We start from the raw sequence: 25,973 nt of genomic DNA on the forward strand, positions 1-25,973 counted from the left end.
TGCTATTAGGCAGGAGATGTTATGATTTTTTGATCTCTGAAAACCTGCTGTCTCCTTTTAAGTGCTTTGAATTTATTTACTTCCACTTGCTTCTGTCTACTTTACTTCATATTTACTAAGTCATTGTCTTCACCAAAAAGCTTCTATGAAGGGACTATTCTCTATAAATTCTGCTATAGTCATCTAGATCCCACTCTTAAAAAATTTAAGATAAACACACTAGTAGATATGTATACATATAAAATCAATAAAATGTAGAATAGAACATTATAGCAGTAATCAAACGGATAGGTATTTTATTTATGCTTAAAATACATTTTTGCTAATGTTCAGACATTTTCAGTTATGTCCTACTCTTCATGACTCTTATTTGGAGTTTTCTTGGCAAAAATGCTAGGGTGGTTTGCTATTTACAGATGAGGAAGTTGAGGGTTACATGACTTGACCAGAGTCAAACAGTAAGTGTCTGAGGACAGATTTGAACTCAGGGAAATCCAGGCCCAGCACTATCCTGCACCACTTAGGTTCCCTAATATATTTCCAAAGAGCATTTATGGAATAGGTACTATTTAGAACAGGTCTATGGCACAGTATTTAGTACTTCCCTTTCTAAAGACTCACAAATCATACTTTTCATAGTATGTTCTGGAATTTTGACAAGCATCAAAATCAATATCATAGGTTTATAAATTTACAGATTGTATCCAATTCCTTTTTATAAATTGTCCCTTTCCAATCAGAAGACCATTCTTCCTTTTTCCATGATTTTTTTTTTTCAATTAAGGCTTTTTATTTTTTAAAACATATGCGTCAATAATTTTCAACATTCACCCTTGCAAAACCTTGTATTCCAATTTTTTTTCGCTCCCTTTCTCTCCTCCCCACCCCTGAAAGTAAATAATCCAATATGTGTTAAACATGTTTCCACAATCTTTTGAAGATCCCTCTGCAATTGTTACCTGTCAGTTCTTTTCAGGTAGCCTAGGATGTAATTCATTTGAACTCGGTAACTAAGTAGTGTCTTGCCTTCTCCTCATTTTTTCTTAGATTTTTACTTCATTTTATCCATTTTCCCTCTGTGTTTTTAGTCCAATAATCATTTTTCTTGGCAGGAAATATTGAAACAAAATATAAAAGTAGTCCTTCCTTCTTTCTCTCATAAATGCATTGTCTGCATTCCATTCCAGCATAAAGCAGTGGTCATCTTTATTTTTTGCTCTCTTTGCACTGAACAGAATTTTCAAATGGTCTTTTATGCTATTGTTATTGTTGGTATTCATCACCAGTAAGCGCCCTTTAATACTCCATATTGTTCATTCTGCCTCTTTTTTTTCCTTTAAAGGTTGTGTTGTTACACACACACACACACCAGCACAGACATGTGTAGGTGTGTGTATGTACAATTGTCACACATATGTTCCCCTGCACTATATTAAAATCTTTTCCTTTTACAATCAAATGAAAACAAATTAATATTTACTTATTCTTGTTTCCTTCTTACTCTTTTCCCCCATCTTGCATCCCCCACCATTATCACAGTAATCTTCCTTGTGTCACTTTTGTTCCAAAAACATTTAAGAGCTCTGTATTTCTTGGTAAGTAAATTTCTGATTTATTTGTCTGGTATTCAGGACTTCACAGTCTGATCCCAACAGCTCTTTGCAACCTTTTTGTATTTCCCTCTTCTGTTTGTTCCATACTCTAGCAAATCTGGTCAATCCTCCATCGTCAGAGAATGCTCTGCACTTTTCCATATTTATGCTTTTGTTCATGCTATACTTTGCATAGAATATCTTTTCTCTCCCTCTTTTTGTTTAATTCCTGTTCATCTTCTATTTCAAATGCCATCCATTGCAGGAAGTCTCCTCCCCCATGTCCTTGTTTGAAATGGCTGATTCTTAACTCTTACACCTAATAATATTTTGTTTATATCTCTTTAATTCAATTTATCACACAATTGTGTGTGCATTATGTCTCTATTACAAAGCAAGTTCTCTGAGGATGTCTAAATCAAACTTTTCATCAGTTTCAATGCTTGTACAGTACAATACATTTTGAACTGAATTTCATCTCTTATTATATGCTTCCTACTTATAGAAATCTTGTATTCTCACCACTCTATCTTCCTTGCTTTCTTTGTCTTTATTTACTCATGGATCAGTTTATTCTGTTTTATTCTGTCTCTTTAAAATTTTTCCCCTTTGTCTTTTCTTGTTGTACCGTTACCTCACAAAAATCTGTTGCTCATTCTCCTTTTAGTGGAAGCTCAGCAGATGAGAAAACACCCTATGTGTCCTTAATCCTCTTTTTAAAATTGATAAATGGATCTCTGCATGGTTTTAGTAGTTCCACTTGGCAGTCTTAATAACCCATGATTGATTTTGGCTGAAAGACAGAAACTTTTTCTTTGTATACGAAATACTGGGATTGTTTATGTATTGTCCTATAGTATTGTCCTTCCTTTAGTCTCTCTGACTACTGTTTCAATTGTACCAGTACTTGTATCACTTGTACCATTTGTACCAATGCTGTTATCCCTGATATCCTCAATTCTTTGTAATTTTCAGCCAATTATATGGTATTCCTTGGGCTATTGCTGCTATCATTATTTTCATCAGTGGTTAAATGTTCATACTATGTATAGAAATTACTTTTGTAAACATGTTCTGGATGGCACAGTAGATAGATGGCCAGGTCTAGAGTCAAGAAGACTATATTCCTGACTTCAAATCTATACTGCGACATTTAACCTCTATGTGATCCTGAGCAAATCAATTAACCCTTTGCCTCATTTTCCTCAACTTTAAAATGGGAAAGGAAATGGCAGATCAATCCAGTATCTTTGCCAAGAAAATACCAAAAAATGAAGAATCAGACATAATTGAAATAATGATTTTGTCTATTGTCAAAAGGTATTGAAGAAACTTCTCCTGAGTAACTATTTGATTGAGTCTGGTTTTGTTGTTCTATTTCCTAGAGATTTCTTTACACATTTATTTTACATTGTTATTTTACCTATTCTGCTTTTCAAATTTTTCTACTTTTAAATGATCAGAACCCAAAAAATGAAAAAAAAAAGGGGGGGGGCTTTTATTTACTGAGTTCAAATGCTCAGATGATTACTAGCAATCCCTCTTATATCTCATCACCAGGAAGAATGGCCCAAATTTTGTTATTCCTTACATTAAAACTACCCAAAATTCCTTTTTATCCAGTAGTATTTCATCTGTTGAATTCTGTATTCTCATTTTCTTTTTTGTATTTTCTTTATGATTCTCAAATTACTCTCTTGCTTTTTACTTTTTTCTTTTGTGTGTTGACTTTTACATTATAAACTCTTTGAAGACAGAAACTCTCTCTGTTTCTTACTGTTATCTCCAAAGCTTAGTACAGTTCGTGGTTTGGCACTTAATAAATGTTTATTGAATTGAATTGAAATGAAACATTAGATTGTTCTGAGTTAGAAAGATTTCAAATAGAATTCTGCTGACAGACAATTTTAGGTGGGTGAGACCAACCCTTAAGAAATTTTTGTTTGTGGCAAGCCATGAAATTGGGTGAGGGGGAGAAATTGCTCTCAGATTTATGGATCTCTTCTGCTTTTGCCTGGATGTAGTAGAGGAGCAGAAGAAAACAGGGATTAAGGATTACATAGTTTTAGAGCATCTAAAAGCATTAGTCTAGTTGTTGGTATTCACAATGTGAGATCTTTGTTCAATGATGAATGAGTTGAAGGAACTTAAATCAGTACTGATATTCTCACCCTAAATGAAATGGAAATTTGCAACTAAATTGCTACACATAATTTAAAGAAGTAGCTCTTAAACAGAGTACTTATATTAGTAAATAGGAGAGCTCACAAGTTCTTCTCAGAAAAGCAAATAAAGGAGTTGGCAGAATTGATTTCTTTATTTGCCCCAATGCTACAAGAAACATTATTTTAATCAGTTAATCAACATGCAAACAACTATGTACAAATAAAACATATACAGGATAAATGTTATCTATAAATTAGAGATAATCACCCAGGGAAAGTATTTGCTTTAAGGGGAATAGGAAAGGATTTTTGTAGAAAGTGGGATTTTCGATGAACTTTGAAGGAAGCCATGAAGTGGAGACAAAGGAAAGAATTCAAAGTATGCAGGTCACTTAGTAAAAAGGCATGTTATTGGGAGACTAGGTACCACTTGGACTGTAGGGTAGAATTATTTTAATCATAATAATCAAAATAATACCTTTTGGAAGGTATAGAACATATTGGCAGGATAAGTATTACTTCTTATTTTAAGATGAGATACTAAATGGAGAAATGAAGTTGACATTTTCAGGGTGATCTGACCATGTGGTTGCAACGTTTTACCTGTTACCAAATCTGTAATTTTAAAGAGCATATACAATTCTCATAACATTTTTGTAATTTAAACCATTGCATTTTGATAGTTAAAAATAGTTAAAAAACAAAAAAAAAAAAATAGCACTAAATTGGAGACTGAGAAAAATAGAAAAACAAAATTGTTTCATTAAAATGTAAATCCAAGTGCTATTGGTTTGCTGTTTCTCTTTTGCTATTTGTGTCTGTTTCTCTGTGTGCACACATGAGAATGTGTATGTGTATTTTGTGTGTGTGTATATATATGTCTCTATATCTGTGTATATGAGTATCTTACAAAGGTGAGGGGAAGCAAGTGAATCTGTACTTCTTTCTGCATATATGACGTACTATTAAGCACATAATAAATACTTTTCAGTGATAATAATAATGTTTGTAATGGATGCTGAATCTCTGCAATATGCAGGGTAATTAGTTTCTTAAAAGGCATGGCAGAGTTGGTAACCATATAAATTCAAGAATTCTTTTTATGTTCTTATGGCTATTAGATAACCATCATTGGACACAAAACAATGTCTTGCAAATCTGGGTTCCAAACCCCAATGGGTACAAAAAAGTTTGTCAAGGGAGTAAAAGAATAACATGATTAGTTTTGGGGACTGCTTTCCAGGCATTGGAATTTTTAAATAAAATTTTCCAATGTTCTTGAAGAAGCATATCCCATTCTTATTAAATATGCTAATGAGGCTTTAAGCTAACAAAGCTTTAATTCCATTTATAATTTATAACTTTGTGAATCGGAATGCTTATCTCTATTCTCTCTCTCTCTCTCTTTTTTTTTTTTTTTTTTTTTTGAGGCTGGGGTTAAGTGACTTGCCCAGCATCACACAGCTAGGAAGTGTTAAGTGTCTGAGACCAAATTTGAACTCTGGTCCTCCTGAATTCAGGGCTGGTGCTCTATCCATTGCGCCACCTAGCTGCCCCACTTATCTCTATTCTCAATCCAAACAAAAGCAAAAAACAAATTGGAGATGAAATGTAAAAGATAGGTATCTATTTCATAATAAAAATAGAATTTTTGGTTCATAAGAAACAAAACTTTGGGGTATTTATTTGAATATATTCTGAATAGGGGCACCTAGAGACTCAGACAGACATGGCAGCATCTCAAGGATAAGGGAGGGAGGGAAGAATAGAATCTGAAATTCAAAACTCTAAGGGGCGGCTAGGTGGAACAGTGGATAGAGCACCAACCCTGAAGTCAGAAGGGCCTGAGTTCAAATTTGGTCTCAGACACTTAATACTTCCTAGTTGTGTGACCCTCTGCAAGTTATTTAACCCCAATTGCCTCACCAAAAAAAAAAGAAAAAGAATTAGCATCCTTATTTTTTATGTGTGCATGCATGATCAACTATATCCTTTCATAAACCCATGTGGGAATTAAATACATATGCGGACAATTGTGCTAGATGACTACAGCATTTCCCTAATTTTAATAGTCCTAAAAGCTCCAGTTGTCCAAGCAATTGCCAAGCAATTTTATCTTTTGCACAGAAGAGGGAAAAGAACTAAATTTGCAGTTTCAGCACATTCTAAACACAAATAACAGTAAGAAAATTAAAATTTAAATATATTTTTAAATGTTCACTTGTAAAAACTTCCTTCATATCAAATAATATACAACTTCATTTTTTTGTTTGTTTCAGAAACATGGTAACATGGTAAAAACCTAGAAATTTGTCATTGATACTGGTTATTTTTAATAATAGCTTTTTTATTTTCAAAGTACATGCAAAGATAATTTTCAACATTCACCCTTGAAAGCCTTCTGTTCCAAATTTTTCTCCCTCCCTTCCCTCCACCCCTTTCCTAGACTGCAAATAATCCAATATATGTTACACTTGTGCAGTTGTTCTATACATATTTCTACATTTATCATGCTGTGCAAGAAAAATCAAAAAGGGAAAAAATAAGGAAAAAAAGTAAGCAAACAATAAAAAGTGAAAATACTATGTTGTGATCTATATTCAGTCCCCACAGTCCTCTTTCTAGTTGCAGATGATTCCATCATTGATAATGCTCTTTTCTAATATCCTATATGGGCTAGCTCAAACTAGATTGAGGGCTTGCCAGTAGATAAGTTCAGTTTAATCATTTTGTTAAAATAATTATGTTTATCACTTGTGAAATTCCCTTTCTTTCATTTTGAGAGTGAAACACCATTTGAGAAGCATATTTATGTACTAAAAATTGGATTATTTTATGAAAAATAATTTTGTTTGTCTTTTCCCAGAAACCAAGAAAGAAAGCCATGGAAAGTTCAAGCAACAGTGACAGTGACTCAGGCACATCCTCCGACACCTCAAGTGAAGGTATCAGTAGCAGTGATTCAGATGATTTAGAAGAAGATGAAGAGGAAGAAGAAGACCAAACTGTTGAAGAAAGTGAAGATGATGATTCTGATTCAGAAAGCGAAGCACAACATAAAAATAAAACCAAGGTATAAGCACCATAACTTAATTTGGACACTTTTTATTTTAAATTAACAGATTTATGTTGAGTGTGAATCAATCATACAAATAATGTTTTTAAAATAAAATTTCCTTCATTATTTTTACTATCTACTACATAGGAAAAGGAAACATGTAATAGTGAATATAGCTCCGGTCTAAGAGTCAAGAGGATCTGGGTAAAAGTGTGTAAAAATTCTGCCTCTTATATCTGTTACTGTGTGACTATGGGCAAGCCACTTAACTTCTCAGTGACAGTGGGCAATTCTCTGAGATTATAGGTTAACCTGCAAAATGCTGATTCACTTAGGAAAAGCAAGGTTTCTGTGGGGAGTCAATTACAGATAAGATACAAGATTTTCTTTCTCCCTTCTCCTACATCCAGAATATTTTCTTCATTCCTAGGAGCTGCAGTTTTTTAAGTAGAAAAAAAATAGGAGGTTGAGTAGAAAACATGAAGATAATTATGGACTTTTTTGTGAAATATTTTTATAATTTTGATCATTAGACACTTATAAAATTTTTTCTATTCTCTCATATTCTATGTGATTACCTTATGGTCTTTGTTCTATAAATTTTAAGAAATACTTTTTTTTTTCTTGCAGGTGCTATTGCATGGTATCATGGACCTGAAACCAGATGGACAAAAAGTAACTGAAAAGTCCCAAGAAAAAAGAATACACCAGCCAATACCTCTTGTGTCTGAATCTCAGACTCACTCATCATTCCAATCCCAGCAGAAGCAACCTCAGGTTTTGTCACAGCAGCTTCCCTTTATTTTCCAAAGCTCTCAGGCAAAGGAGGAATCTGTGAACAAACACACCAGTGTAATACAGTCTACGGGATTGGTGTCCAATGTGAAACCTTTGTCTTTGGTCAATCAAGCCAAAAAGGAAACTTACATGAAACTCGTAGTTCCTTCTCCTGATATACCCAAAGCAGGGAATAAAAATACCTCTGAAGAATCTAGCCCTTTGACCAGTGAATTGAGATCCAAACGGGTAAGCAAAAATTACTGATTATATTTTGAAACTGAAATTGTGGCTGATGAAATGTTGTTGGAATTATTTATTTGAATTTTGTCTCATAGACTTTCAGGAAAAACTTTTTTTGTAGATTGAAGAAAATTTTTAAAAAATTTTTGGATTTAAGGAAAAGTTTATTTTTTTTTTGCTGAGGCAGTTGGGGTTAAGTGACTTGCCCAAGGTCACACAGCTAGGAAGTGTTAAATGTCTGAGATCTGATTTAAACTCAGGTCTTCCTGACTTCAGGACTGGTGCTACACTGCACCACCTAGCTGCCCTCAAAATGTTTTATGACAAATCATAAACCTTTGATTTAAGGAAACATTTAAAAACTATTTTATTGCTTCTTTATGCAGCATATAAAGAGAAACTTAATATACATCTTGTACTAGGGACATATTAAATAAAGTGAAGACAGTACACAAAAAATGTTTAGGTAAACCATTGTATTCTGAAACTCAGCAAGACAGCTTAACCTTCATTATTAGAAATTAAACTCAGCAATGTGAAGGAATTGATGCAGTAGGAATTCTTATATAGGAGATTAATAGTAGCAGTCCTTAACCATTTAATTCAATCTCCATTAAATATTTATTGAGTCTCTACTTCTTCAAGACATGATAGTAGATACTGTGAAGGATTCAAAGACCATATGTCTGACATGAGTTTATGATATAGTAATAAAATAACAGAATTTTTTTTAGATAAGTTTCAGCCCAAACTAAAATTCTGAGTTATGAAAACAGTGGCTTGTAATTACACTCAATCTATTGCCATGCATGTTCTTAATGGTTTTTTTTCTTAATGCTCAAAGCTCCATGTAGAAGTAGGTTTGTAAATTAGTAACCAAATTAGACAAGAGACTCTGCTTTGCCTCTTACTACTATTGCTTTTTTCTGTAAAGGTTCATTGCAAAATCAATTCATACCACATAGTCAAATTTCCCACTGTGCCAACCAAAGTCAGGAGCCTGAGCATGATATAGAGTATCACAACATTTTGGTCATGTTACTCATGGTTTTCCATATCAAAGCTATCTTCATCTTTGTAGCAATAATTTAACTTAGAAAATTCAAGCTCTTCTTTAAATCTAAAATTATTAATTCCGTGGGAATTAAGATTTTTCATATATTCTTTTGATGATGTTTTAATGAAATTTAATTTGTTTTACTTGTACCAAAGAGATCCTCTAGAGCTAACAGTGTTTCCCCCCTTATTTACAGAAATAAATTGCATGGTACAGATGTAATTACTTATTCCCAATATCCTTCCAAGTTCATGGAAAATTTTTTTATTAAGGTACATTTTTGAGTAGGTAAAGTGACACATGCCTGTATTTAATCCAATTATCTTAAATTTCTCTTTTAAGCACATTTGACCTCCTTGCTTCCAACATGTCACAAATATTTATTGATTGTCAGTTAAAAGGAAGACATTAGGTAAGATCTCTGGTTGAATAGAAAAATGAATGGGACTTAGTTTCTTCCCTGAGGAAATTTTCTCTATAATGAAGGAGATAATAGATCAGTTATTACAGTTAATTACTTGAAATATGTGGTAAGTAACAAATAAGAGGAGGAATACTATGAGGAAAGAGGCATATGAGTTCAGATAAGGAAGATGGTCCTTCTGTTTTGAATTATCAGAAAAGGTTTCATGGAAGATGACAATTTAATTATGCCTTGAAGAATAGGTGATATTTCAAATGATAGAAGATTCACAACCATAGACATCTAGAAGAAATGCCTGGAGAATAGAAAGTGATTACATTTTGTTGAAATATAAAGTATAGATATGGAAGGGATAGTTTGGAGCTAGATATTAAAAGGTTCATGAATGACACTATAAAGAATAGATTTTTCTATCATGGAGATGACATGGTTAAAGCAAGTCTGTAAAAGGATTAATCTGGCAAGTGAAAAGTATGAGAGGGACTTAATTACTAACACTTTATTGACTGTGACCATAAATAACTAGCAAATCTCCATAGTCCTAAGTCTCTTATGTGAAATGGAGCTACCTGAAATATTTACCTCACAGGATTGTCATGAGGTTCAAATGAGACAGCTAGCATTTAACATAACTAAAACACATATAGTGCTCGAAAGTTTGCAAAGCATTGTACAAAAATCATCTCATTTTTCTTTATAGTAACATTATAACAGGAGGTGCTATTATGATCATCACTTTATAGCTGAAAAAACTAAGGTTCTAAATGACTAAATGACTTGCACAGGGTCACCATAGATTATAAAAAAGCATCTTATATAACATTTGAATTCAGGATTTCCTGCATCCAGGTCCAGTACTCTTAATGAGCCACCTAGATGCCTTTGATAGAAATTCTTTATGTAAAGCATTTTGAAAACCTTGAAGCTGGACAACGGAATGAGACTAGAAGTAGAAAGACTAGTTAAGAGGCTACGAGGTAATTTGGTTGTGAGATAATTAGGACCTGAACCAGAAAGTTGGCAATACATATAACAAGGAAAAATGGATTTAGAGGGGAAATGTGAGGGGGCGGAAATGATAGAAATTTTAATGACTAGATATGGTTTATGGTTAGAAGTTTAAGATGTCTCTTAAGTTTCAAGCTTGGATAGACAGGAAAGAACTGGAAAGGTGACCTTCTTGCACACTAAGGCTAACCAGTTCTTTAGACCCAGCTCTATCTCCCACTATACATTGCCTTAAGTGACTTATATGTTGCCCCAAATGCATTTCTGTTCTCAAATACTGAAGGAAATACCAAAAATTTTCTTGATAGGAGGAGGCATGATACATTGTAGTATTGACTTTTTATGTTTCAACAGGAACAATTCAAACAGACATTCCCAGCACAGATAAAGAAACAAGAATCATCTAAAAGCCTGAAGAAGGTTATTGCAGCTTTGTCAAGTCCAAAAGCAATCTCTAGCTCACCAGCTCATCCCAAACAAACAACATTAGAAAATAACCACTCTAATCCATTCTTGACAAACGCACTTTTAGGTAATCACCAACCAAATGGAGTTATTCAAAGTGTCATCCAAGAAGCTCCTTTAGCACTTACCACCAAAAGTAAAACACAAAGCAAGATAAATGAAAATGTACCTACTTCAAGTAATATCCCTTTTTCTTCACCTGTAAATTTAAGTACATGTGGGAGAAAAACATCGGGCAATCGGACCCCTGTCATGTCCTCTAGCTCTCCTGTACTGCATGGTCCAGGGAAGGAAAAATCAGTCAGCAATAATGTTATAACCACAGTAAATCCACAGCATCATCTTCCTTCTGGAAAATCCATAGTGGAACAGTTTAGAGGAACAGATTCAGACATTCCAAGTAGTAAAGACTCCGATGACTCAAATGATGAGGATGATGAGGATGATGAGGATGAAGAGGATGATGATGAAGATGATGAAGATGATGATTCTGATGACAGCCAATCAGGTTATTTTCTATTTTTAAATAATTAAAAGTTTTATTACAACAGCTCTGTGAATGAAAATATTTTCCAGAGTCTTTCAACTTGACAAAGCTCACAGTTATAAATCATGATAAATATTTTATCATTCAAAATTCTAGATATTGGTATATTTTTAATACTATATAACTATACAAAATATTACTGCTAGAAAATGTTTTTCTGATGTATCAGTTTTATTTTCAGCTTTTTCATTGGGTTGACATTGGGCAAATTGACAGTCTTAAAATTGATTCACCTCATGCATATAACCACACAAAAAATTGTCAGCTAGTTTATCCTGCATCTAGTCATAATCATTAGTTACTGTCTCCTACTTTTTCAATACTGTTCATCGTATCACTAAGATTTAAAGAGAAAAAAAAATAGCTCAGCATCAATTAAATTTGATCAGAACTTATCCATGAACAATGAAAATCTAACAGTTTCAAAAGTTTACTTGTATAAATTCCCTGGTTTTATTTATTTACCATGTGTTTGAGAATCTTTCCATTTGACCCTGGATGTTTAATTGATTTAAATTTTTTCTGTCCCTCAGTTTCTTCATTGGAATAAAATGACTTTGCACTCTGTAATCTGAATTTATCTTGTATAAAGTGCAATGTAAGAGGGAAATGTATTGTTTTTAAAAAATGAATAATACTAATAGCTTTTTAAGTTATACATTGAAAACACTGGCAACTAAATGTACAGTGGACAGATCCCTGGAACTGGAGTCAAGAACTGAGTTTCAATCCTACCTCTCATACTTTATACCTGGGTGACATTGGGCAAGTCACCTACCCACTCTCTGCCTCAGTTTCTGCATCAGTAAAATGGGATAAGAATAGTAACTCTTTCCCAGGATTGTTGTGAGGTTAAAATAAGAAAAATACTCATAAAGCACTTTGCAGATCTTAAAGTGCTACATAAATTCTAACTATTGTTGTTATTATTAGTATTACTATCAAATAATCCCTAATAGTATAATTTTGGCAGATAAATAGTATGTGGGTAGAGCATTGTGCCTGTAGTCCCAAAGATATCAATTCAAATATGGCCTCAGACATAGACTAGCAGTGTGACCCTGGGTAAGTCACTTAACCTTATTTGTTTCAGTTTCCTCATTTGTAAAATGAGTTAAGAAAGGAAATAGCAAACTATTCCAGTATGTTTTCCAAGGCAATCCCATGGACATATTATCTTGCTATGGTCTAGGGGATTTCAAAGAACAAGACAACTGAATGACTCAACAACAGCAAACTGTGATTGTAAGTGACAAAGGGTAAAGGGAGAGAATATACATTTATATAACACCTCATAGATGCCCTAAATACTGTGCTATACAGTCAGCTAAGCAATGTTGTATGGCACATATCCACATATGATAGGTTTTCCCCCACAAATGCTGGCTTATTCAAATATTTCATTTGGTACAAGAATGGCCAAGCTGGAATCTGGAGATTATGAGCCCTATTATAATCTACAATTGCTTTTTTTCCCCCTTTGTAGAATCAGATAGTAATTCTGAATCTGATACAGAAGGATCAGAAGATGATGATGACGAGGATGATAAGGATCAAGATGAATCAGATAGTGATACTGAAGGAGAGAAACCTCCAATGCAATTGAATAAAACAGCTTCCTCTGTCAAAAGCTCTTCCATCAGTCTCACAGCTCACTCAACACCACTTAATCTCCAAGTAGCCAAAACGCCAGGCTCTGCTCCTGCTGCCTTATGTCCTGAATCCCAGTCACCTGTTTTCCTCAGCACTCCTTCTTCTACGCTTACTTCAAGTCCACACTGTGGTACTTAAACTTTATTTTTATCATTGTAAAATACAGTGTCAAAACTGAGGCAAGAATACTTACCTATAAAACCTATTATAAAGATCATTTCAGTGGAAGAAACCACTGTCCTTGGGTAAATGTTGATTAGTTCAGTCTGAGACTCTTTGCCAAAAGTTAAGAACTTTTTCTATATGATGCCCTTAATGTAAGAATATGAACATTTTTTTACCTTCTCCTTTAGTTTTTAATAACCATAAAGTTTTGTAGAATTTGATTATAGCACATATGTGTATCATAGATAAAAACTGAGCCAATAAACTAAAGTGATAATAGTTGCTTATATAATCATATTCTTTTCCATTTTTTAAGACAATATCCTGTTGCACTCTAAACTCAGATTCATGTGACTTAAGTGTCTTTAACTTTGTGGGCTTGTTTGTTAAAATATTTGTTCATAAAATTATTGGATTTGAAGAAACAAAATACTATTAGGGAAGAATTTGGCTCTGTAATCTATTTTCAATCCAGACATTTTTATCATAAAATTAAAAAAAAATCCATAGCAGAATAAATGGAAGAAGCCAATATATTCTTTAGGTTGTATTCTGTTCCTTTTTAAGAGAGTAATGGTAGAACCATACACTCTTCAATTCATAAGGGATTTCATAGGTCATTTCTTCTAATCCCCCAAATTTTTCAAAGAATTTCCTTGAACATTGCCCTAACAGATGGTTTGAGCATTTTGAAAATTGTTACTATACAAGGATTCCATGAAAACCTGTATAAAAATCAGGAAATAATATAACAGAATTGTATTCTTTCCAAATTGTCAAAAAAAAAAAAAAAGAAAAAAAAGAAAATAGATTTCATAAAATAAAAACCTTAAAATTTTAAATTGTTGACCTTTCTCTAAACTTTTTCTTATATTAATCAGTTGAAATTTCTCCAAGGTACTTCCAAAAGGAGGAGAGTAACAGATGAGCGGGAACTGCGCATTCCTTTGGAATATGGGTACGTTTAGCTTCCCCCCCGTACCTTGCCCCCCCAAAAAAAAACACTTTTATTTATTTTAAAAAAATTTATTTAAAATACTTTCATAAGCATTCTGCTTTGCTTTTCTTGCTCATTAGCAAACATAAAAAGGTTTTATATATTGAATCAGAGATGTCAGGGAGCAGTTATAATATATCCAAAAAGTTGATACTGAAAGCAAAAGAGGATATGTAGAGTCAAGTACAAACATGGAACAAAACTAAAAGTCAAGAGAGCTAAAAGTTATTAAAAATGTAACTGAAAGTACAGTCTCAGAAAGGTAATATTAGGAGTTGTAAGGGAAGAATTAAAAGTAGTATAGGAAATAAAGTTACAGATCAACATCAAAACTAATAGCCAGAGTAGAATTGAGATATGATATCAACACATTATTAAAAGTACAAGAGCTAACTGTGATCAATACAATGATCCATGATAATTCCAAGGGGTTAAGTTAAGAAACGTTGTGGAGAAATGATGGCTTCTGAATGAAGATTGAAAGTTTTTTTTTTTTTGTTTTTTTTCTTGATTCTTCCTTTCCTTCCCCCACATGGCTAATGTAGAAATATATTTTATATGACTTCATATGTATGGATTTTTGTGTTTCTAGTAGGTGGGGAAAGGGGTAGAGAATTTGGAACTGAAAATAATTTTTTAAAGTACATGAAATGAAACTTGAGTGGCAAATTTTCCTCTCTTGACATTGTAATTTCAAATGTAAAATACCATGCCTTAAGCTGAGGTGTTAAAAGTTATTAGTTGCTTAAAATGTAATAATTAAGCAGATCAATATTTATAAATCTAATATGAGATTAACATTTAATGATGTAAAATATTGAAATAGTATCTAAAATGATGCATTTCATAACCTCTATTTCTGTTACATATAGCTGGCAGAGAGAGACACGAATAAGGAACTTTGGAGGGCGCCTACAAGGAGAAGTAGCATATTACGCTCCATGTGGAAAGAAACTTAGACAGTATCCTGAAGTAATAAAGGTATGTACTTCTATTAAATGGCTAGTACATTCAGTATCTATTAAGCATGCTTACAATAAAATAATGTGTACTCATTCCTCAAATAAAGTTCCTTGATACAAAATTATACTCTCATGTGAGTCTAATCTACCTTAACCTGTTTCTAAATTGACCACTTATAACTGCATATCCCCTTGATAGAATATGCAAAACATGACTCCTGAAGATAGCTGTACATCAAAGCTGAGTTGTAATTATTAAAACCTGAAGTGGAAAAATATGTGATTTTTTCAGTATCTCAGCAGAAATGGAATAATGGATATCTCAAGGGACAATTTCAGCTTCAGTGCAAAAATAAGAGTGGGTGACTTCTATGAAGCCAGAGATGGACCGCAGGTATCCACTTTTTAAAAAAGTAAAGTCTTTGATCCACGGAGTAGTAACAATCTAAATGAAGTGATTTTCACTACACTCTGGAACATTGCCTCTTAGTTAATTCATAAAACTATACTTAAGGACTCATACTATTCTCTTATAGTAACAAGGAGCTTTGAAATTACATTTTCTTAAAAAATGGAACTTTTCTCATAAAAGTATTTTGGGGTTTTTAAATCAGGATTAAGAAATTGTTGTAAGTATAATATTTGTTTTTTGAGTAATATCTTGTTTTTTGGGTAATGAGAAAATAACTAACGAAATGTGAAGTAGCCAATAAAGAAAATTGAATTCATAGTAGCTGAAGAATTTTTTAACTTAGGATATCTCTGCTTCAAAATGAGAATGAAATACTCCCTAAAAGACAATTTTAATAGAAGAATGTTACTCACATCTTCATAAATTGTATAATTTCCTATTGTTTTCTTTTTCTTGATTTCTTAAACTCACAGGTAAGTTTCTTGTCAAGATTCACTTGACTAAAGGCATTCTAAGTTTTTCTTAAGTAGTTACATAAAATCTCAAGTTGTTATCCTTTGTCTTGACCAAGATAGTGGGTAGAACTTTCTTGTGAGTCTATTGATTAATAAGTATTTACTGAATGTATATCTACCTATGTTGCAAAATAGTCATATCACCATCATTTTTGTCTTTATGATTTAGTAGTTTTGTTTGCTCATTTTTTCATATTATTTTCCCTTTACTACTTGATGTATATTTTGCTGGGGTGTTTTTGTTTGTTTGTTTGTTTTTTCTGCCTTTTAGAAGCCTGCCTTCTTTAATTAATATCTTAATTTTCATCCCCACTTTTTTCCAGTATTAGAAAAAAGTAATGAATCAGGAAGCAGAGCTAAGGAAACAAAGTATATAAGAACCTTCCTTGCATGCTCTATGAACAAATTGTTAATGGCACAATTTCCTTTTATTTAATTATCTTCTATATGGATGTTTTAAAAAATACATTTAGAGGTGTAGCTAAGATGGTAGAGTATAGTCAAGGACCCAGTTGCATTCTAGCATTCCTCTCCAAACAATTTTAGAATAATGCCTCAAATCACATTTTGAAGCAGCAGAAAGTAAAAGGGAGACATTTTTTTCCAAGCTTAAGAGAATTTAGGAGATTGCAGGAATGGTCTATATAACATTGTGGTGGGCACAGTTCTAGAGTAAAGTAGGAGAACTAGCAGTAGGCCTTGGAGAAGGTTGAAACATAAATATAGATTATGTATTAGGAATACAATTAGCTATGTAGTAGTAATAGAAAATGATTGCTACTAAAAACTGTAGGATTGAAAAAGAGAAATCTACTGGGAGAAGGGAGAGGAAGAATAGACAACATTTTTTCACATACAAGATACTTTACAATCAAGTGGGAAATGGAAGGAAGATATTGAGCAATGCTTAAATTGGTTCAAAGAGGAAAGAATATATGTACACATACTCAATTTGATTTAGAAATCTATTTTACCTAATAGGGAAACAGGAAAGGAAGGGGATAAGAGATGATGGAGGGGGGGAGGTGATCAAAGAATTAAAGGAGGCAGTGGTGAGAAGCAAAATAGTCTTTTGAGGAAGGACAGGATAAAACAAGATGGAGGGTAATACAGAGTAATTATAACACTGAATTTGAATGGGATTCACTTACTCATAAAATATAAGCAGATAGAATGGATTAGAAACTAGAATCCAACAATATGTTGTATACAAGAGACACATTTGAAATAGAAAAAGACAAGAGTTAGAATTAAGGACTGGAAAATCTGCTATGCTTCAGCTGAAATGAAAAGATGGTAATCATGATTTCAAACAAAATAAAAGCAAAAATAGACATAATTTTAAAAATTTATTAAAGTTTAAAAACAAATTTTAACTTGTTTTTTATAATTTTGAGTTACAAATTTTCTCCCACTCTTCTACTTCCCCTTCCTTATTGAGAACACAAGCAATTAAAGTCACGTAAAACCTTTCCATATTAGTCATGGACACATAGACATACTTCAAACTGTATTCAGATTTCATCACAACATGTATTTAGATTTCATCAGTTATTTCTCTGGAAGTGGATAGCATTTTTCATCTTAGGTCCTTCAGAATTTTTTTTGTTCTTTGACATGCTAAGAAAAGTTAAATAATTTACGATTGATCATTGTACAATATTGCTATTACCATATATACACAATGTTGTCCTGGTTCTGTTCTTTGTATCAGTTTATGTAAGTCTTTTCAGGTTTTTGTGAAAGCATCCTGCTCATCATATGATACAATAGTATTCCATTACAATCATAAACCATACCCTGTTCAGCTATTCCCCAATTAATGGGCATCCCTTCAATTTCCAGTTTTTTGCCACTACAAAGAGAGCTGCTATAAATATTCTTTTTTACATATAGGTCTCTTTTCCTCTAAAAAAAAAAAATCTCTGGGATACAGACCCAGTAGTGGTACTGTGCCACAAGGTCAAGGGATATGTTAAGTTTATAGTCCTTTAAGCATAAATCCAAAGTGTTGTCTAGAATGACTAGATCAAAAATAGACCCAAGATAAATCAGAGAAACTATATATACTAAAAGATATTATAGACAATGAAGTGCTATAAAACTGTTTATAGCAAGTTTGATAAAGGCCTCATTTCTTAAATACATATGGAACAGAGTCAAATTTATAAAAATAAGAGCTGTTCCCCAATTGTTCAGTGACTAAAGAATATGAACGTGAAGTTTTCAGAAGAATCAAACTATTATCATATAAAAATATTCTAAATCACTTTTGATTAGAGAAATGCAAATTAAAACATCTCATACCTAGCAGAAATGCCAAACCTGGAAGACATGGGGGAAAATATAGTAATGAATTCTTGGTAGATAACAGTCTAGAACAAGCCAAAAGATTTATAATCTGTACATATCCTTTGATTCAACAGTATTACAACTCATATAAGTTTGTACCCCAAAGAGATTAAAAAAAAAAAGGAAAAAGGACATGTATGTGCAAAAGCATTTTAATGATAGCATCTTTTGTGGGGGCAAAGAATTGGAAACCAAAGGTATGCTTAGCAATTATGGCATGAGATTTTGATGGAATACTGTTGTGGTATAAGTAATGACAAGGAGATAGTTTTAGAAAAATACAGGAAGATCTATATGAATTGTTGCAAAGTGAGCTAATAAGAATGAGGGAAATCATTGTGCACAGTAAGAACAATGCTGTATTGATGATCAATTGTGAAAGATGTGGCTACAATGATCCAAGACAATAAGACTCATAATAACAAAATTTTGTCAACTTGCAGACAGAGAACTGATGAATTCTTTGAGTATATTTTTAAAGTATAATTTTTTTAATTTTCTTTTTTCTTTATTTTTTTTTTGTACTATAGCTAATAATGGAAATATGTTTTGTGTGATTTCAAAAGTATAATTGATATATTTGCCTTCTCAGTAGAGGAGAGATAAGAGGGAGAAGGGGATAGGTTCTGGCATTCAAAATTTAAAAATAAAAGAATGGCACAAATAAATAGGATATTTAAGACTTGTACTTAGATTTACCCTACTTTATTCTGAAACTTGACACTATTAGCTCTCAGAATTTATTGTATTACAGAGCATTATTTCATACTATCTCCATTTAGTATTAAATTTAAGAAATCGAGAGATTTAAAATCAGTGCATATTACTGTCAAACTACTTAAATAATTTTTTCAAGTAAACCATGCTGACATGACTTGGGGGTCACCATATTCTACCCTAGATGTGGTTTACTAGTGCTCTATCTAGTACCCTGATAGAAAAAACAATTATTTTTTTATGTTCTCATGCTCCTTGGAAACATCCCACCCTCCTTCTTAGGTATTTAAAAGGAGGTTATTAAAAGAGACAGGCAGTGAGGTGGTACAGGAGATAGAATGCAGGGCCTGGAGTCAGGAAAACAGAATTCAAATCTGGCCCCAGACACTAAATGGCTTTGTGGCCTTGGGCAAGTCATTTAACTCTGCTTCAGTTTCCTCATTTGTAAAATGAGCTGGAAAAGGAAATGGCAAAGCATTTTTCAAGAAAATCTTAAATGGAGTCATGAAGAGTGAGGCATGATTAAACAATAAAAGAGATAGCATGATATAGGGAATGATGAGCTGAGATGTGGTTCAAGTGGTTCAAGTCTTTTATTTTTCAAACTCATAATAACTTTTGTGACCCTGCATAATTCATGAAATTTCATAGTGTTTTTTTGGCCAACTTCCTAAAAGTTGTAATTTTTACAGAAAATGTCAATTGACATTGGTAAAGATGCTTTCCTCAGGCAAATTTCTCTGTCAATGAAATCACAGGTCCAGATCTTGTTATAGGAAACAATTTAGGAAGATAGAAATAATTGGAAAAAAATCCCACAAAATTACTAAGGTCAAATATAGTTAATTCATACTTGTAATCTGCTTTCTTTCTAGAAGAGATTTCCCCTTTTAACTTACATCTCTATAGGCAAGCCTATGATGTCTCATTTCTGAAAGTTGGGTCAACAAATTTAGTCTGACAAAGCTATCATCTCTAGAATACATTTCTACAATTTTAAATACTGGATATAGAAAACAACTTCACTTTTCATACCCCTCAAATAAGTTTTCAGAACTACTAATAGTTTGGCATTTCCTTCGATTCCCTGTTATTTCCTGGCAATGATATTTTGAGAAGCAGTGTTTTGTCAAAGGAAGCAGAGCATATATTAACCACATTAACAAAAGAGAAAAAGAAGGAAATAAGTATTTATAGCATCTACTATGTGCCAGGCACTCTATTAGAGTAATAATAAACATCACATTTGAACCCTGAGAGGTAGGTGATGTTTGTATCCCCATTTTATAGATGAGAAAACTAAAATATACAGAGCTTAATTGACTTGCCCGGGTCACATAGCTAATCTGGTAAGTGCTTTGTAATTGGATTGGAACTCCTAACTCTACATCCTGTGCTCTTTCTTCTAAACCACCTAGCCCCCATAAGGTGAGTAAAATTGAGTATGTAGAAGTTACTAAATGGCATCATCATAGTTTTATTATGATCATTCTTATTTTTAGTTGCCTAATAATGTCAACTATATACTGTAACAAGGATCATCACATAAATTAAGAAAACTTCAAATTACTGGTTCAAATTATTGGGATTGTTATATGAATTACTTTAGATTTTGGAAGATTTTATTTTTGAGAGAAAATGTGTTACTTTTAAATCTAGATTTAAAATACTTTTGGTATTTGGCATGTAATAAACACTTATCAAATGGATACAGGAGTAACTGAATTAGAGGTTCGGATATTAGCAATACATAATGATATGAGTCTCAGGCAACATTCCGAAATTATAAGCGTAGATAGGTTGCAGTCTGCATAGGTGAAAAGAGCTGCCATTGTTTCTGCTTTCTCTTAACTAATTATTGTTATTATAACTAATTTGTTATGATTAATTATTGTTGTAAATGCTCATTTCTCAGTGATTAGTATAATTAGCAAATAATAAATTGGCATTTAAATAAAATTGCTCTGAGTTGGCTAATCAATTTATGAACTGTAAGAGATACCTTTAAAAGTAGTTTAAAAACCTCTACTCTGAAGAAGTAGTCCCAGCATGGCTAATTGAGTTTCCTAAGGGATGTAAGGAGTGAGTGATTGGCAGAGTGAGAATAGATTTCTATTCTCTTAGCTCTGAGTTCGTTGTTCTTTCCACTGTAACTTAATGTCTTCTTGTCGAATTGAATCTTAAATGACCTAATTTACCTATGTCAGGCTGAGAAAACATTATATTAAAAGTAAAAATAAAAATTGGGGTTGAAGAATGTAGCATTTCTGGTTCCCAGATCCATTTCATCCTGCCACATTTATGGGAGGCATTTTGGTATGATGGGGAAAAAATTTAAATTTGTAGTCAGAGAACTTGGGTTCAAATTCCAAATCTTTCATTGACTACCTAATGACCTGCTCAAGCAGGGCCTTTCACCTCTTTATTCATAACTTTCCTCATTTATAAGGTAAGATGAAGCCCATCTAACTGAAAATTTAGAGAAAGAATGACAATATTTATAATGGTTTACCTCTTATAATTTGTCAGCTTTTTGGTCATTGGATAAAGATCACATTTGGAATATCGGTAGTAAAGTTAAAGATTTCTAGAAAGTCTTAAGAATTTCATGGTGCTTCTGCCTTTTAAACATTTTGTCAATCTTGACATAATCAAATGCAACCAACTTCATTTTGTATTTTCTTTGTTTTGTGGGTTGCCTTAATGTTAAGACTCTTTCTGGTTTTGGTAAATCTGATGGAATCTTATCATATAAATCTTTGATAAACATCCTTATCATGATTTGTCACATTTATGTCACAGTGAAGTGGTAGAAGGTCGGCCTTTTGTGGAAGAATTGTTTTTCAATTAAAAAAAATTATGTCTAAAGTCAAAAACATTTTGAATATTTTATGATTCATCATGTTTTATTTTTTGGAAGGGAAGCTTTACAAAGTTCATAAATTTCAAATCAGGAAATATATCTTAATGATTAGAAAATGTCAGAGGTTTTGAAGAGCTGTTTAAGAGATAGGATATTAAGTGTATCTTAAGGTATTCTCCAAAAGTTATTGAAGCAAAATGTTAGCATATCATATAGGTAGCATTATAAAGAGAATAATACGAATGAAGTATTATGAAAAGGGAACATGATTGAATTAATGGGTTTTTTTTTGTTTTTTTGTTTTTTTTTACAAAATTACAAGTGCTTCCCCCTTTAAAATTTTAAGAAATATTTCTTTTGAAATAGACTTACAATGTTTACTTTTTGATTCATTTGAAAAAACTCGAGACTGATTTTTGTAGAAAGTTAATTTTCTCACGTATTTCCCTATACCAAATTCAACAAATAAAATCTAAAATATTCTCTATATGGCTAGATGACAATTATATGACTACAAGAAACTGCTTTAGATTAGGAATGATATGAGATTTGCTTGGTTTTTTTTTTTTTTTCACTCTATTTTTCTCAAAGAACTTTACCAAAATTATAAAATAAAATATGTTTTCTCTGTGCTTATCAAAATGAATGTGGTGTTGATCAAAACTGCCAAATTAGTTACTAGAAGGGTTGAAGTATAGTATGTTATTATTATATTTATCATAATACAATCACTTCTCTATGCTTAAAGAACATATATTATTTTAATCCATAATCTTTTTCATTCCTTCAGGGGCAATTTAGAGACAATCCATTCTGAAACTAAAACATTAGAAGTTAAGGAGAAAAAAAAATAATTTCAGATCATTTAATATATGAATAAGTTTTTCTGACCCTAATATGTAAACTAATTATGAATTTTTTATTTTCTTTTCAAAATGGAAATCTTTTAAAGTATAGGTTAATTTCTTGTATAAGAGAAATGTTTTAATTCAGTAGATTTTTATGTCTTTGAGATAAAAGGTTTTCAATGTATTCCTAATTTCATGAATTATCTGGATTGCTTATTACCTTCCTCTCCTACCACCCTTCTTTTCTTGAATTGGAATTTTGGTTTTTCACATTCCATTGATAGTTTTAAGTACAAAGGATGAAATTTAAAACACTGAACTTCTTCATAATTTGCTGAAAAATAATTAGTGCCTCTGGTATACACACACACACACACACACACACACACACACACACACACACATATATAGCCATAGGTGGCTCTTTTCTATTGGTTTTCTAACTAGGTAAAATATAACTTTGTATAAAATTGCATCTCTAAAAAAGGAAGTGGCTTCCAATAACGCATTTAAAACTTGGCCTAAAATTGATTTTATTATTAATAAAGTAGTTTTAAAGTGGAATGTAGATTGGTTTACAGTCTGTTTTATTGGACTCTTTCTTCTACTCCAAGCACCACAAATGTCACTTTTATATTTTTCAATTTAGGTGATGCATGCTGCCTTGGTACCTAAGTGCATGAGACAAAAATGAAAACCTAAACTAATCAAAAGCTTCCCATGCTGGGGAGTATAAAACTGTTGTGATGGCTTACCTCTCAGGGCTTTATAGCCTCAAAATGCCTTTGGTGCAACAACTGTTCATATTGACTTTATTTTAAGTTCAGGTGAAGAATTCACATATTCAAAATTAATTTCATTTTGTCTTCTGAAATTGAAAATTAATGAAAAGAAGGTAAAGATTGCCTTACTATACAGGCATAACTGGATTAATTGGTGCTTTGCTTTGCATAGACCTAGCAGAGTTTTTGATGGGTTTTCATTGGTATGCAAAATTTCACTCTGGAAATAACTATCTGTTGTTTTCTAAATCACTTATTTAAAAAAAAAAAAAAAAACCTTTTAAAAAACTTAGATTTAGAGAGGTACTTACCTATCATTAGCATAAGTAAATCAAACAACCCATACCTAATTAATGGCAAGGAAGACCACTCAAATATGAGGTCTCTTCCACATCAGCTAAGTGAAAGCTAACCCAAATCTGAAACAGCATAGCAATAGTGATCTATATTCAAAGATAGAAAGCTTTTTGAAAATTTAAAAGGCTATAACTTTTTCAGGTCCTTTTCCCTTGATGCCTTCCATAATCAGTGAGTGTAATGTAGTAATTTAAGATTATCTTTAATTCAGATTTTCTGAAATAAATTAATGTATCCTTGAGACTTTATATGTTTTAAATAAAACATCAACAACAGTGATCATCCTAGGCTTATCAGTTCAGAAAAATAAGTAAATAAAATCTTGAAAATATCACCTGAGTACTCTACTTTCCCAGGTTTTGTCCTTATTTTATGCCAACCTGAGAAGAAAAAAAGGAAAAGAAAAAGAATTTACATCCTTTTGATTTACAAATAAGATATTGATAAATTCATTTTTAGGGGTATGTCTTTCACAATATTATAGTTCTTAAATTATAATGTAGTGTGGTTCCTAAACCACTCTACCTTTAACTTCCAGTTGAATTGGTGAGTTAGAATCATCTTATTCACCATAATGCTGTTTGAACAGCTAGTGTTGCTTATTCTGTGATAGTAATCACACTGTTGACAAACTGCAACAAATCAATTTAACCAGAAGTTACCTTCATGGTGTTTGGGAAATTTAAATAATACGTGTAAGCCGACTCTAAAAGCACAAATAATTGTGTATGATCTGAAATATAAATTGTATAAAATTGTTTCCAGTTGTGTACATTTGAAAATTTCTATGAAATTATCCTAGGTCTTTGAACTTGCTGAATTTTGTATACCTAGATATTTTTACCTACATATATTGGTATTGTATGTTCATTTTGTTCATCATATATTTCTGTAACATATTAATTAAAAGGGAATGCAGTGGTGTCTTCTGAAGGAAGAGGAAGTCATCCCCCGAATCAGGGCAATGGAAGGTCGTAGAGGACGACCACCCAATCCAGATAGACAGCGTGCTAGAGAGGAATCCAGAATGAGACGGCGCAAAGGTCGACCTCCAAATGTTGGCAGCAGTGAATTTCTTGAAAATACAGATGCCAAACTCTTAAGGAAACTGCAAGCCCAAGGTAAGAAATAGAATATGTATGATTGAAATTTTATTTTAGTATGTGTGAAAAGTTACCTACTTTTTTGAAGGCAAGTATTTTTTTTATACCTTAGTACATTTTGTATGTGTGTGAGCTAGACTTGGGAATATAAACTTAGCTGTACATCCACATCTCCTTTAGGTTTCTACTTCTAGTTTTCAAAGAGTGGAGAATGTGGAAGAGAACAAAACAATGGGAAAATAAGGATTACCTACTAGTAACTGGAGTTCTTTGATTGGGTAATCTCCTTTTAAGAGCCACTCTCACAAACATGCCCTGCCATGTGTGCTTAGAATATGTCCCAGCCATATAATTCAAAATACAGAGTTGGGGGTCAAGCTGCTATGGCTTGCATAGGGAGGGAATCGACCAGCACTTGGCACATGCTATAAGGCACGTGCCAACCTTCTGGAAATTCTCATTTCAACAGCTCCCGATTCCTTGAGGTGGTACATGTGAATAACTCCAATATGTATGGATCTGTGGAGTAAATTTTCAGTCAGAGAACTCCCATTACTGGTAAGTAACCCAGTCTTTTAGTTTGGATTCTTGTGTAGTCCTCTAAATTGCCTTTATTTGAGCTTTTGAAGGTAGTTTTAAAATCATAATTATAAGGCACACTTTTTCCATATTTTTTTTTTCTTAATGCCCAATTATCCCAAGATCAGAATCAAGAAGTATTTAAAGTGCATCAGAGGATACTTCTTTTTGAGTAGTGCTTTCTTATCAAGCTGAAAGAGCTCAGAATATCTGATTCAAAATGATATGTAATGGCTATTGTGATAAAATTTCCATGTCATCCCTGACATATAAAAAGATAATTGAAATAAGTATTTCCATTCTGGGATGTTAATATTCAACCATCAGAAACA

At 32.5% G+C, this 25,973-nt stretch overlaps 1 protein-coding gene across 44 annotated transcripts in view; it reads left to right on the plus strand.

Annotated features, from left to right (window-relative positions):
- The window catches only part of BAZ2B (bromodomain adjacent to zinc finger domain 2B), a 322,506-nt gene that overhangs the window by 215,586 nt on the left and 80,947 nt on the right, over nt 1–25,973 (plus strand). For 26 of the 44 annotated variants that reach the window (XM_074303331.1, XM_074303350.1, XM_074303330.1 and 23 more), the window contains 8 exons: nt 6,624–6,830; nt 7,446–7,841; nt 10,679–11,297; nt 12,823–13,119; nt 14,052–14,112; nt 15,024–15,132; nt 15,406–15,507; nt 24,870–25,080. In XM_074303331.1, coding sequence (XP_074159432.1) covers nt 6,624–6,830; nt 7,446–7,841; nt 10,679–11,297; nt 12,823–13,119; nt 14,052–14,112; nt 15,024–15,132; nt 15,406–15,507; nt 24,870–25,080 — 2,002 coding nt within the window. The remainder of the gene's footprint in view (nt 1–6,623; nt 6,831–7,445; nt 7,842–10,678; nt 11,298–12,822; nt 13,120–14,051; nt 14,113–15,023; nt 15,133–15,405; nt 15,508–24,869; nt 25,081–25,973) is intronic. The other 18 variants (XM_074303358.1, XM_074303359.1, XM_074303367.1 and 15 more) reach the window with 3 other exon arrangements.

This window comes from Sminthopsis crassicaudata, chromosome 3 (genome assembly GCF_048593235.1).
Source record: "Sminthopsis crassicaudata isolate SCR6 chromosome 3, ASM4859323v1, whole genome shotgun sequence".
In the NCBI taxonomy this organism is placed as follows: Eukaryota; Metazoa; Chordata; class Mammalia; order Dasyuromorphia; family Dasyuridae; genus Sminthopsis; species Sminthopsis crassicaudata.